The sequence below is a fragment of the Gobio gobio genome (assembly GCF_949357685.1).
Source record: "Gobio gobio genome assembly, chromosome: 5".
NCBI classification, from domain to species: Eukaryota; Metazoa; Chordata; class Actinopteri; order Cypriniformes; family Gobionidae; genus Gobio; species Gobio gobio.
Window position 1 is genome coordinate 60308898 of NC_137101.1, and position 14202 is coordinate 60323099.

General features: G+C 40.7%; 1 protein-coding gene across 1 annotated transcript; it reads right to left on the bottom strand.

Moving 5' to 3' along the window:
• Positions 1 to 1098: 1098 nt before the first annotated feature.
• LOC307127094 (uncharacterized protein) lies at positions 1099 to 13456 on the bottom strand. Its single transcript, XM_079818087.1, has 3 exons — positions 13391 to 13456; positions 10108 to 10192; positions 1099 to 3653 (listed from the first exon to the last, which is right to left on the bottom strand). The coding sequence occupies exons 2-3, from the start codon at positions 10190 to 10192 to the stop codon at positions 2740 to 2742; spliced, it is 999 nt and encodes a 332-aa protein (XP_079674213.1). The 5' UTR covers positions 13391 to 13456; the 3' UTR covers positions 1099 to 2739.
• Positions 13457 to 14202: the final 746 nt, after the last annotated feature.

The following is a 14202-nucleotide window of genomic DNA, read 5'->3' on the forward strand; positions in this document are numbered from 1 at the left end:
TGATCACAAGCATGCTAATAAGTTCACAGGTATTACCTAGCTTTTTAGTTAGCTAAAGTTAATGGTTACAACATGGTACTGTTAACAAAGTTTTACACCTCTCTCCCAGCCATGGACGCGTTTCTTGCAGCTCTAGACGGGACCGCCTTGTGGCCAGAGAGCCGTGTATCCTGTGCACTTTCGTCATTGGCGGAGCAGTCGGTCAATCCCACCTTTCCAGTAAATACGATTTGTGATTGGACTGTACGTCAGCAGACAGCAAAGCATTGGCCAAGAGCAGAAGGCCCTCCCTCCAGGCTTTTTTTTCTTAAATTGCGAGGTTGCGAAGCTTCATTTTCGCTCAGTTGAGTTTCAGCGTTTCAGAGCAGAGCTGCGTAACAATGCTGCCACAAATCACGCGAGTCGCAAGCTCGCAACTGTGTGAGCGGATCTCCGTAAAGTGGGTGTTGTAAACTCAGCTCTGAAAAAATAGTCTGCAATAGGAGTGCAAATGTAATGTAATAAATTTTGCCCTTTCGAACCTCAGTTTTCAGAGTTTCAAAACTTTTTTTCACACATTCGCACACCAGTTTTCAGATCACCATTTACAAGGTTTCAAATCTGGAAAACAAACTATACACTGGGAGAACAGTGACAAATTCGAAACTCTGAAAAAATTATTGCACAACACCGTAAAAAGAGTGTTGCACTTCTGAAGAAGGAAAACTCAAAAACAAATTTATGTTTGCAGAGATTTAAAACATTTTTTAACACTTTGCAAGCCTGCAAAACTCAGTTTTCAGAGTTTCAAAACTTTTTTTCACACATTCGCACACCAGTTTTCAGATCACCATTTACAAGGTTTCAAATCTGGAAAACAATACTGGGAGAACAGTGACAAATTCGAAACTCTGAAAAAATGTTTGCGCAATATTGTAAACATTTTTTTGCAGTTCTGAAGAAGGAAATCTCAAAAACAAAATGTTTGCAGAGATATTATTTTTTTTACATTTTGCGAGCTTGCAAATCTTATTTTTCGATCTTGCAAAACTTCTTTTTGTAAGATTTTGAGTTTTCGAACACTCAGTTTCAACCTTTCAGAACCTTATTTTCAGTTTTGAATCATGGCAGGATATTAATCCCATGAACGCAGTTCTTTGTTCAGGGAAGAAGGAGGCTGGAACCAGCAAACATTCAAAAGACTTTAATAAATAAATAAACAAACTGCAGGCCCTCACGGACGACTGCCGCGCACACACCTAACAAAACACAATGTAAAGTCCAGGCCTGGTCCTCTCTCGTCCTTCACTGTCGTCGCTCCTCCTTTTATGCTCCGCTGCCGTCACTGCTCCGTGAGACACGAGGCCAGTGTGGCATGCAGCTGGCGCTCATTAATCACTAATGACCGCAACCTCGTCCTGCTCTCATGGTCGTATAATACGTTAAGAGCTCGCTCAAGTACTGGGGAGCTAAACCATTTAGAGCAAAGTAAGTAATAAGCTTTTAAAGATTTTATAAGAGTTAATAAGATTTTTAAATGTATGCAATGTTTAATAGGGAGCCAGTGCAGTGTTGACAGGACTGGGCTAATATGGTCACACTTCCTGGTTCTAGTAAGAACTCGAGCTGCTGTTTTTTGGACCAGCTGGAGTTTGTTTATTAAGCAAGCAGGGCAACCACCCAGTATTCTAGGTTACTACATGCAAAGGTTTTTTGTCCAGTAATTAAAAAATTATGTTTCGTCAGGGTGTGAAGAAATATAGAGCTGAGTATTGTCAGCATAACAATGAAAAGTAACGCCATGCTTCCAAATGATACAGCATGTACATGGTGAAAAGCAATACCTGGTGTGTTAGTTTACTTCTAAGAGAGTCGAGAAATAAGAAGATCTAGCAGTTTTAAGATCTTTCTGTATGCGATCATGCTCTCTTTCCAAGAAATGCAAAAAACCTCCAGTTTTGTTTTCTTCCAGCAACGCTCCATTTTTCTGGCTGCTGTTTTAAAGGCCCGAGTGTGCTCGTTGTTCCACGGCGTTGGACTATTTTCTTTAAGCACAGTCCTCCAGGGGTTAAATGAATCCGGTTTCAAGCGTCTAGGATCTAGAATAGACACACCTTGGAGAGTTGAGGGCGCTCACTGGTTCTTGCTGAACACGAGGTTCAACCAATGAGGTTCATTCTTGTGTGTTGATATCAAAAATGGTTGAGCTTCTGTTTATGTTCACTGATCAATGTTTATATAGTACGTGAATAAAAGACTAAATTAAATTTGTTCATCACATAAAAGTGATTGTGTCTCTTCAGTAAATATACACTAAACCACTTGATTCAAATGAATTCGTTTTTTTATCTCTTTATATTCTCTTTATGAACTTTTTAAAGCAACAAAAAGGTAGAATCAGATACATATTTTATGGTGCCATTTTAAATTTTAAATACAGAAAAGAAAAAAAATAGGGCCTCAAATCTGCTTAACTTTCATATTTAATTTCCTTGTTACACTGGGGAACATTAACATTTATTTTCAGAATGAGTTTCCAAATGATGTTTCAGGTCTCTGGTATATGTGAAACTTATGTAAAATGCTTCTATTCAGTGTGAACTCTTAAGTGTGTCTGAAGGTTTCCTTTAAATCTGAAACTCTTTCCACATGATGGCACATGAAAGGCTTCTCTCTGGTGTGAGTTATTACGCGTCTCTTAAGATGATTCCTGTCTGTGAAACTCCTTCCACATTGAAGACATTTAAAACAGTTCTCTCTTTAGTGAATCCTCATGTGGAAATTAAGGTTTGCTATAAATCTGAAACTCTTCCCACACTGGTCACAAGTGAACGGCTTCTCTCCAGTGTGAATTCTCATGTGGGCATTAAGACACCGTTTTCCAGTGAAACTCTTTCCACACTGTTGGCAGGTGTACGGCTTCTCTCTAGTGTGAACGCTCATGTGGACTTTAAGGCTGTTACTTTTAGTGAAACTCTTTCCACACTGTTGGCAGGTGTATGGCTTCTCTCCAGTATGAATTCTTATGTGGTCTTTAAGGCTGTTACTTTTGGTGAAGCTTTTCCCACACTGCTGGCAGGTGTAAGGCTTCTCTCCAGTGTGAACTCTCATGTGGACTTTAAGGCAGTTACTTCTAGTGAAACTTATTCCACACTGTTGGCAAGTGAAAGGTTTCTCTCCATTGTGAATTCTCATGTGGACTTTAAGGCAGTTACTTTGAGTGAAACTTTTTCCACACTGTTGGCAGGTGAACGGCTTCTCTCCTGTGTGAACTCTCATGTGTTTTTGAAGGTTTCTTTTATCAGAGAAACTCTTTTCACACTGTTGGCAGGTGAAAGGCTTCTCTCCGGTGTGAATCCTTATGTGGACTTCAAGGTTTCTTTTATTAGTGAAACTCTTTTCACACTGAGGACAGGTAAACTGCTTCTCTCCAGTGTGAATTCTCATGTGGGCTTTAAGATGTCCATGTTGATTGAAACTCTTCTCACACTGAGGGCAGCTGAAAGTTCTAGTTCCTGTCTTTTGAGCTCTTTTTCGTGTGGAAGTCTTTTTAGTCTCTGAGCAACTGAAAGATATTTCTTCAGTTATGAAATCATGATGCTGTTCATAGAGATCTTTCTCTTCCTTTTCATTTTCATTCAATTCTTGACTTTCCAATTTCAGCGGCATTAGGCCTAAGGTGAACAGAGACAAATACAAGTTTAATGGCGTAAGACAACATACATATTTAGCAGCATTTAGATCAATGTGGTCCCATAATGCCACCCCCCCCCCCCCACCCCACTCATTGTCCAGGTCCGTCATCACCCCATCAAATAAAATGTAGTCTAACTGTTTTCCCTGAATATTAATGTTGATTATGTAGATTCTGTCTTGCATTAAATTAAAAATCATTAAATTGGTCAATAGACAGTAAAGACCATGAGTTCCACACTTCCAGAGTTCATTATATTTCATGTTAGGAAGTAAGGTTTCTTGAACACCAAATCAGCAAATTAGGATGATTCTGCTGAAAATTCTGCTTTGTCATTATAAGAATACATTACATTTTAAGATATATTAAATAGAAAACCGCTACTTTAACATTTAATATTTCAGAGTGTTAAAGTGGTAGTTAACCCCAAAATGTCATTAATTACTCGCCCTCATGCCTTTCCAAACCCGCAAGACATTCGTTCATTTTCTGAACAAAAATGTAAATCCCTCTCCTTGAACGGTCACCTTATCGTGGTGGAGAGGTTTGAGTACCCGAATGATCCTGGGAGCTATGTTGTCTGGGGCTATATGCCCCTGGTAGGGTCTCCCAAGGCAAACAGGTCCTTGGTGACGGGCCAGACTAAGAACAGTTCACAAACCCTTTATGATGTCAATTACAACAAGGACCGAGACGTCGCCCGGCATGGCGCAGCCAGGGCCCCACCCTGGGGTCAGGCCTGGGGTTGGGGCTCGTATGCGAGTGCCTGGTTGTCGGGCCTCCCCCCATGGGGTCCGGCCGGGCTCAGCCCGAAGGAGTGACGTGGGGCCGCACTCCTGTGGGCTCACCACCTGCAGGAGGGAGCGTAAGGGGCCGGTGCATAGTGGATCGGGCGACAGTCGAAGGCGAGGCCCCCGACGACCCGATCTCTGGACACGGAATCTGGCTTTAGGGACGTGGAATGTCACCTCGTTGGCGGGGAAGGAGCCTGAGCTTGTGCGGGAGGTCGAGAGGTACCGACTAGAGATAGTCGGGCTCACCTCTACGCACAGCTTGGGCTCTGGAACCACACTTCTTGAGAGAGGCTGTACTCTCTACCACTCTGGAGTTTCCCATGGTGAGAGGCGGAGGGCTAGAGTGGGTTTGCTTATAGCCCCCCAGCTCAGCCACCATGTGTTGGAGTTCACCCCGGTGAAAGAGAGGGTCGCTTCCCTGCGCCTTCGTAAACTTCATAATTTTTATGGACAGAATCTCTAGGCGCAGCCATGGGCCGGAGAGTATCCGATTTGGGGACCATACGATTTCGTCGCTGCTTTTTGCAGATGATGTTGTCGTGTTGGCCTCCTCAGACCAGGACCTTCAGCGTGCACTGGGGCGGTTTTATAGCCGAGTGTGAAGCGGCTGGGATGAGAATCAGCCCCTCCAAGTCCGAGGCCATGGTTCTCAGTCGGAAAAGGGTGGATTGTCCACTTCAGGTTGGTGGAGAGTTCAGGTATCTTGGGGTCTTGTTCACGAGTGAGGTAAGGATGGAACGGGAGATTGACAGACGGATCGGTGCAGCTTCTGCAGTAATGCAGTCGATGTACCGGTCTGTCGTGGTAAAGAAGGAGCTGAACTGTAAGGCAAAGCTCTCGATTTACCGGTCGATCTACGTTCCTACTCTGACCTATGGTCATGAGCTGTGGGTCATGACCGAAAGGACAAGATCCCGGATACAGGCGGCCGAAATGAGCTCTCTCCGTAGGATGGCTGGGCACTCCCTTAGAGATAGGCTGAGAAGCTCGGTCACTCGGGAGGAACTCGGAGTAGAGCCGCTGCTCCTCCACATCGAGAGGAGCCAGCTGAGGTGGCTCGGGCATCTATTTCGGATGCCTCCTGGACGCCTTCCCAGGGAGGTGTTCCAGGCACATCCCACCGGGAGGAGGCCCCGGGGAAGACCTAGGACACAGGATTATGTCTCCTGGCTGGCCTGGGAACGCCTCGGGTCCCCCAGGAAGAGCTGGAGGAAGTGGCTAGGGAGAGGGAAGTCTGGGCGTCTCTGCTTAGACTGTTGCCCTCCGCGACCTGGCCCCGGTTAAGCAGAAGATGATGGATGGATGGATGGAAAATGTAAAACAACATGCCCGAGAGTACAACCACAAGAATCTGGGTACTGACTCAACCTGATATTTTGGAGCGTTTTCCTCACAATGAAGAAATGGTTATTCACCATGTGTGAATAAAACTCAGGCCAACTAAAGTCTTTCGCATTCTGCATATTTGTAAAATCTAGAGAGTAATGAGATGGTTGAAATCCAGTTTACAATTGAAACTCAGCGGGTGTAATGGTCCACAAATATGAAGTTCCGGTAAGTACCTCGGTATCGAAGTGAAGGTTCGGTACAGCAGGGGGGAGAAAACTAAACATAAAATAGCTTCTTTTTATTAAACAGAGGTTTATTGAACAAATTGTATCTCTTTCTTTAAATACATTAAAGGTCCCGTTCTTCGTGTTTTTTTGAAGCTTTGATTGTGTTTACAGTGTGCAATATAACATGTGTTCATGTTTCGCGTGTAAAAAAACACAGTATTTTTCACACAATGTACTTATCTGTGTACCGCTGTTTCCACTGTCCTAAAAACGGCTGGTGATTTCCTTGTTCTATAAAGTCCCTCCTTCAGAAACACGTAACGAGTTCTGATTGTGCCAGCGCTTACCGTGTTGTAATTCGACCGCAGCTTAGCGCACGTGCCAGCAGTTCCTGTGTTGTGATTCGACAGCAGCTTAGCGCATGTTGGAAAGGTCACGCCTCTTAACGTAGAGATGAATGCGTTCAATAATCTCTACAGCGTCCCTGGGAAAGCCAAACAAAGGTGATTTGACTCCTGGATGAAAATAACAGCGTCTCGACGACATGGCGATAAACACACTCAACGCAACAGTTCCTTTTCTCCACGCGACCGTCCGCTTCTCCACGTGGGACAGCAACAAGACCGCGCCCCCCTTTTCGCGTTTCTTTGTGGGCGGAGGTTAGTCTGTTCTACTGCTCTACTGACGTAATTATAGCAGGAAGTACCAGGATGTAGTCCAAGCCAGCCGTTCGCTGTAGGCTTTGAAAGGGAACTTCTGTTAAATAAAATATCTCGCTTGGCATTGAACTTTGAGCTTTATAATTTTACAGGTATTATTTATGCTCTAACAGCAACATTACACACTAACTAAAGTTTGAACAATGGGATCATGCGGAATGGGACCTTTAAATTATAATTAACATTTAAATCTAAATCAGTTTAATCAATTTAAATTGCACATAAGGCAGGTTTAGTATTAACTTCTAAAATCCAATTATACAATGATTTTAAATATCATTTACACAGTTACCTTCATAAATTGTTTTCAAGTTTATTTAATCATATAACAAAAATTAAGAAATTACTAACAGTTAAAGTAAATATAACGACTATATAAACTAATATAGTACATTTGGCATAAACTTATGACCAAATCATACAACTTACAATTCATAACGTGTTTAATACGTGTTCATAGCGTGTATAGCGGATCCTGACACGCACATCATCAACCATCACCCCCCCCCCCCCCCCCTCCTTTTCTCTCTGCTCTCCGAAGCAGAAGTCTCCAAACTCATCCTTTCCAATCACCCCACTACCTGTCCGCTTGATCCTATCCCCACTCACCTCCTTCAGGCCATTTCTTCCTCAATTACTCCGGTACTCACATTGTCAACACCTCTCTTCACACCGGGACCTTCCCCACAGCATTTAAGCAGGCTCGGGTAACCACACTGCTTAAGAAAACCTCTCTAAACCCAGCACTTCTAGAAAACTACAGACCGATATCCCTTCTGCCTTTTATTGCAAAGACACTTGAGCGAGTTGTGTTCAACCAACTTCTATGTTCTTTGAACAGAACAATCTCCAGGACAACAACCAATCCGGCTTCAAAGGCAGCCACTCAACCGAGACTGCCCTGCTCTCGGTTACCGAAGCACTGAGACAGGCAAGAGCAGCTTCCAAATCCACAGTACTTATCTTACTGGATTTGTCTGCTGCTTTTGACACAGTTAACCACCAGACCCTCCTGTCAACTCTCATGAAGATGGGCATCTCAGGAACTGTTCTCTAGTGGTTCAAGTCTTACCTCTCAGGTACCCCTTTTCCACCAAGGCAGTGCTAGAGCTAGATCGGAGCCAGAGCCTAGTTTAAAATCGGTTCTTTGTGTTTCCACACCCAAAGCCCCAGTTCCGAGCCAGGAAAAGTGCTTCTTAAGTAGCACCAAAACATTGCTGGTCTAGAACAGGGCTAGAAGAAAGAACCGAAGAAAGAGTTTTAACCTCTTAAAAAAAAAATCTTTCCTTTCCTCTTTCTCCTCCTCTTTCCCTCCCTACTCTAGCCTGTGCTACACTGAGAAATGTACACGGACTAAGTATTTCAGGCACTTGTTGCGCTCACTCGACTCTTCACGACCAATCGCTTATTGTACCCCCAAGTTGTAAGTCGCTTTGGATAAAAGCGTCTGCTAAATGCATAAATGTAAATGTAACCGATTACATCAGGCGCTGGGGGCGGGGTCAACAAGACGAACACAAACTTGATCCGCCATTTTTGAAATAGCAGCTAATGGCGCTAACAGCTGCTGCTCGTTTGTAATCTCCGTCTATACAAATTACGGCGAACTGCATGAATGCGTTGGATTCGCTGTGTTTTGATACTGATGTAGGATCGTAAAGCCATATGAATCAATAGAAACGCAACGTTTGCATTGTTGATGGAAGGCTTGTTCACAGCGGTGCTGTGAAGAGACTGATCAAGTCCAGTGAGAGCATATGACTCCTTATGCTTTTGATTCGCTCATACAGTGTTTTTATATCATACGTGGATCGGTCTGCGCAGCGCCTATGCATCTCGAACAAGCCTGGTGTGTTTGTGTTTCCCGCTGCCCAGGGTTGCCAGGTTTTCACAACAAAACCCGCCCAATTGCTACTCAAAACAAGCCCAATAGGGTTTCAGGGGGGCTTCCCTGGTAAAAATCACATTTGGGGGTAAAATATGTGTTTTTTTGGCATGGTTGCCTACTAAAATTCGCATTCCCGGGGCTAAATATCACATAATTGGGGTCGCTTCAACCCGTGGAGCAGGCCACACAACTCCTGGTCCAAGCTCTTGTTCTCTCCAGACTGGACTACTGTAATGCTCTTCTAGTGGGCCTTCCGGCATGCACTATCAAACCCTTGCAACTGATCCAGAATGCAGCGGCGAGGGTGGTCTTTAATGAGCTGAAGAGGGCGCACGTCACGCCTCTCTTCATCAGTCTGAAATTATTAACTGAGACTTGTTACAGCACTTAAGTCACACCAGATACTGACTGGTTTTCATTTTCAAATCTCCTAACTCCAGACTGTATCCATTCTTCATTAAAACCTCTATCCCTGAATCTATTAATCAGATCAGTACTTTGTTGTGTATATGATACTTGGGGGGGGGGGGGTCGCAGGACATTCACAAAATCAACAATGTCACCAAAGAAGTTGGCAAGACAATCCTGTTCAGCTTCCCAAAGAACCCAGCGTTAAGGGGACAGTGGATGGAGTTTGTTTTTCCGGAGCAGCAACAGAGTTCTGCAAGTGTGTTTGTTCGTTCCCTACATTTTGACGATGATTGTTTTATAAACAAGGCCCAGTTCAACTCTGGATTTGACGAGAAAGGTTCACGGTCATGCGTTGGATTAAAGGCGGTGAGTAAAACTGCTTCAAATGTCTGTGTGTTGTTGGCTATCGGCGCGCAAGTGCACATCAAGTAAACAACATGAACGTTGACTCTTTAGATTCCCCCACACGATACGCCTCCAGCCGCTTGTTTTTTTTTCCCGGAAAGACTCGGTACAGCGTATCTGTCTTTTATAAATCTGATAAAACTAAAGATTTTCGGAGATATGAAGGATGCAATACTACTCTATAGATACTCAAGATTGACATGAGATTGACAGAAACCCAGGGATGTGATTTAAGTACTACACATATATATGTGCGTGCTTGACCAAAATGTTGCCACTTTTAAAATTTTCTAAATAAAGGGAGAATAACATTGTGCAAAAATGTTTTTGTATTATCTGATATATTTTTTTGATCTTGCACCTGGCTAAGATGCTTTGGACGTGCGTACCTTGACCCTTTTTTATGTGAGGATGAAGACAGCATCATTTGAGTTGCGTAGACCATTTAAAAATAACACAAATAAAATGCCAAGATCATGGAGTGAAGGCAGCATTAGTATTTGTCTGATCTCTACATGTCTGTCCGCATGAGGCAACCCACTTCATGTCAAATAAAAGTGCTTTAATTATAACACTCTTTAAAAATATCACTCATTTATGAAGAGCTGAAAATTTGAATAAGGATCAAACGACTGAGTTCAGCTTTGAGAATGAAACCAACCTGTTTGTTCCTCAGTTTCTTCATGTTTCACTCCGAATGTTTCTTCAATCTTCACATCTTCACTCTCTTCTTTAATAAATGCCATCTTTAAGATAAGAATAATTACAAAAATAAATGCAAACTAAATTTCTGAGTAAGAGAGTCAGCCAGAGTTACTGAGACAAAAAAAATCTAAATTAGCAACAAATTAGTAAAATAAACTATATAGTTGACTCATATTTAGACATTTAAGCTTTACATTTATTGATTTGTAGTTTATATTAAATAGATTACAGTTTCATGAAAACATTTGTAGCTGATTAGTAAAAGTTCTCATTACACATGTTTGTGTTTGTTTGTTCTTGTTGCATTTACAGTACATTATTCCTTTATTGTTTTGAGTAAGTCTTTTTTCGTTTTCCTAACTTTCAACGAGCGCGATGGACGAAGATAAGCCCACTCGAGGTGCCATGCATTCTTACGCTAAGAAATCTCTGGATGCCGTGTTGAAAGTGAATGATGCTAAGAATCCCTTAGGATTTAAAGTTCCCCTGCCTCAAACTCCTAAACAACCGTCTAAAAAGTCGAAATTTGGTCGCTTGGCTTTAAGAGCAACCAAGTAGAAGAGGTGTCAATCAAATTGAGCTCATTATAGAGGTGGGTGGAAACACTCGAAAACGAGAACGGTGTGCTATGTGACAAATGCGAGGAGCTGGACGCTTACAAGAGGAGGTGGAATCTACGAGTGTCCGGTATTCAGGAGCAGTGAGAAGATTGTAATCGATCTATTCGGCACCGTTTCTCCAGAGGGAGCTCATGCAAACCGGCGCATCATCGTGCAGTTTCTGTCATGCAATGTTCTAGATAAGATCTGAGGGATGCCAGAACCACGGCCATTCTTAAAAAACAGAAAATCAGGATGTTTGAAAACTTGACGCAAAACACCAAAGACGCTAGGAACAAACTTTGGCCACTTGTGGAGCGAGCAAGAAAGGAGGGGAAGAGAGCAGGCTTCAGAGGCCTGTTTTCTTTTTAGCAACAGTCCACTCACTGACCATAATGCCATTTATATTTTATTAAATTTAATCGTAAAATATTGCAATTAATACCTCCAAACCGTTTCTCTGGAAATTAAATAGCTCCATCCTTAAATATGTAAGAAATCCTACAGGCTATAAAGTGTTTAAAGAATAATAAAAGTCCCGGCTATGATGGGTTAACCTCTGAGCTATACAAGATGTTTGCTGAGAGCTTATCGCCTTTCTTACAAAAAAGTGTTCGAGGAAAGTTTGGAATTGGAAGCGCTTCCACCAACCATGACACAAGGGATCATCAACTTGATACCCAAACCCAATAAAGATAAAGAATGTTTAGAAAATTGCCCAAATACCCTCTTAAATAATGATTAGCTTTAATTTGAAATGTATTATCAATTAATCACAATCAGGTTTTATGGAATAACGTCACATTACGAATAATACAGCTAACGACAGCTACTTACTTTTCTTCTACAAAGCCTTTGATTCACTTGACTATAATTTCATATTTCAAGCTCTTGCCGAATTTGGGTCTGGAGATTCGTTTTGTAGCGCCATCAGGACATTATATAGAAATAATAATAATAGTGTTATTAAATTAAAATTTGGAACCTCACCAAGATTCGATTTGTCATGTGGAGTAAGACAAGGCTGTCCATTTATTCTTGCTTGCCTCTCAATTTTTAGCTCTGCATATTTCCAGTAGTAATTTACAAGGTATCACTATTGACGATAGAAATTATTATTAGCCAACTGGCTGAAGACACAACTTTGTTTTTGAATGATGCCTCTGCTTTAAAATTCCTTGGAGGTTGATAAAGTAACTATAAAAAAAAGGTTGATAGGATGTTAAATAATTTTGTTTGGAAAAATAAAACTCACTTTGTTAGAAAATCAGTAATGATGAATCCATTAAAACAGGGCGGGATTGGATTTAAAAAAAAAGATTTTACTACCTTAAACAACACTTTTAAAATTAATTAGCTTAGAAATTTCCTTAATAATCCCTCTTCACTTTGGAATATTAACCCAAATAATATTTTCTCTAAAGTGAATGGGCTGAATTTTCTTCTACTTTGTAACTATGGTGTTAGAAAAGATTTCCATAAGCAGATGCTCTTGGCATGGTCCCTAATATACAAACATAACTTTTCTCCACAGATATTACTTATGGAACAATAAGGATATTCTCTACAAGAATCAATCACTTTTCTTTGACAACTGGTTCAAAAATGACCTTCTTTTAGTTGGACAGCTTTTTAACTCACAGGGCAGACTTTATAACTATTCCGATTTCTTACAGAAATATACGATTCCTATAACTGCTAATTAATATGCCGTTGTCTTCAATGCCATTACCTCTGGAGTGTCTTTTCTGTTGCAAGGTTCTACATTTCCATGGCCATGAACCTAACTGACAAAATTATGTGAAATGTATGTTTTTCTGTAGAGCAACAAAAGGAGAATTATAAAATCAGAGCTCTCTTCCAGAGAGATAATAACAATTCCTTATATAATACCATATTCGAATAATATTGTAGAGAATTTACAGTGGGAGAAAGTATGGTCTATGTCTCATAAGTATCTGCTTACCAATAAAATAAAAAATAAATAACATTTTAATTAGTCGACAAATGTTACCCAATCAAAGTTAGTCTTAGTAAATATAAATCAGACATTGAAGTTGATTGCCGTTTCTGTCACTCTTCTGAGGAAGATGTCATTCACTTGTTTTGGCAACCCACACAGAGACATTTTGGTCAGATTTGTTAATGTTTATCTAATCGTATTTTGTGAGTGATTTTTCTGTTAATCTCCAAGCAATTAAAACTGCATCGCTATATTCAACCTTTTTGTCCTCTTAAGGTGTACTTTTTTTTTTTACGTTGTTGTTTATGTTACCCTGGCAGCTTATCTGTGTCTGTGTATCTTCTTGTCTTTTTTGTTTTGTTGTTTCCATGTCTATCTGTATTGCTTAATACTGTGATGTTTTGCAATGTTGAATAAAAAAAGAAAAAATGCTCAGTTTCTCTCATCTCTACTCGCCAGTGACCGAATCCATTTATGATAAACTGATTCAAGATATATAGAGAGAAATGAGACGCATCTTTTCTGTTACTCATAGCTTTGCTCACAAAAATAGAGTTCATTAATGTTAGATAACGCATTACAATGTTACATTCAATAATCAAACATTCATTTAACAGTTCAAAAACTATAAAATTGCCTGAACATTTTGCATGGATTTAAACACTTTAAACACAAACCTTTCTTCAGCAGAATCACAACAGATGCAGGAGTGTGGCGCAGCCTTATGACATCACATCGCCACTACAAAATAAAAGTCCTGATCACACACTACAGTCAGAAATGTGCATACAATTAATAAAACATATAACACCGGTGTTAAATTCTTGGTGAAATACATATTTAAATGTTGTGCTAAATATAACAACCAAAGAAAGAGTTTGAACCACATCTAATATGTGAAATCCTGTTAATGGCTTAACAACATTTATACACTGGGGTGGGAACTTTTTTCAATATCAAACCAATTTTTGTGTGATTTTTTTAAAGTTTTTTTTAGAGAGAGTTTTTCTTATCAGAAACAGTAAACATTTGTCAATATATTGAAATCTTTTTTTTAGGGACTAGACAAGCATGCAAAAGTACATTATAGATGAATGTGGTGGAAAACGGAATATTATTTTTTTCTCAATTAAGAAATCTGACAGATCTCAGTTACTTATTCTTCAACATTATTTTCCTTTCTTAAAAAAATGCAGATTCAGCATAAGATTTATATTCATATGTAGACGTTATGTGGCAGAGAAAAAAACGCACACAGTCATCTTTACAATATTGTCTTTGAACTTGTGTTTTTGCAGTAGCTCTGTATGTTTCTATGGTGTCGCTGTCGAAGAGTAATTAGCTGGTGAAGTATAAATATTATGTGTACGTCAGCTGCAGTTTGGATTCAGCCTCTTATGAAGAATTCAGATGCCCCAACACCTGTGAAGAGATGACTCTAACTCTTCAAATGACGCAAACTCCGAGGGGCAGTTTTTAAGTCAAAACT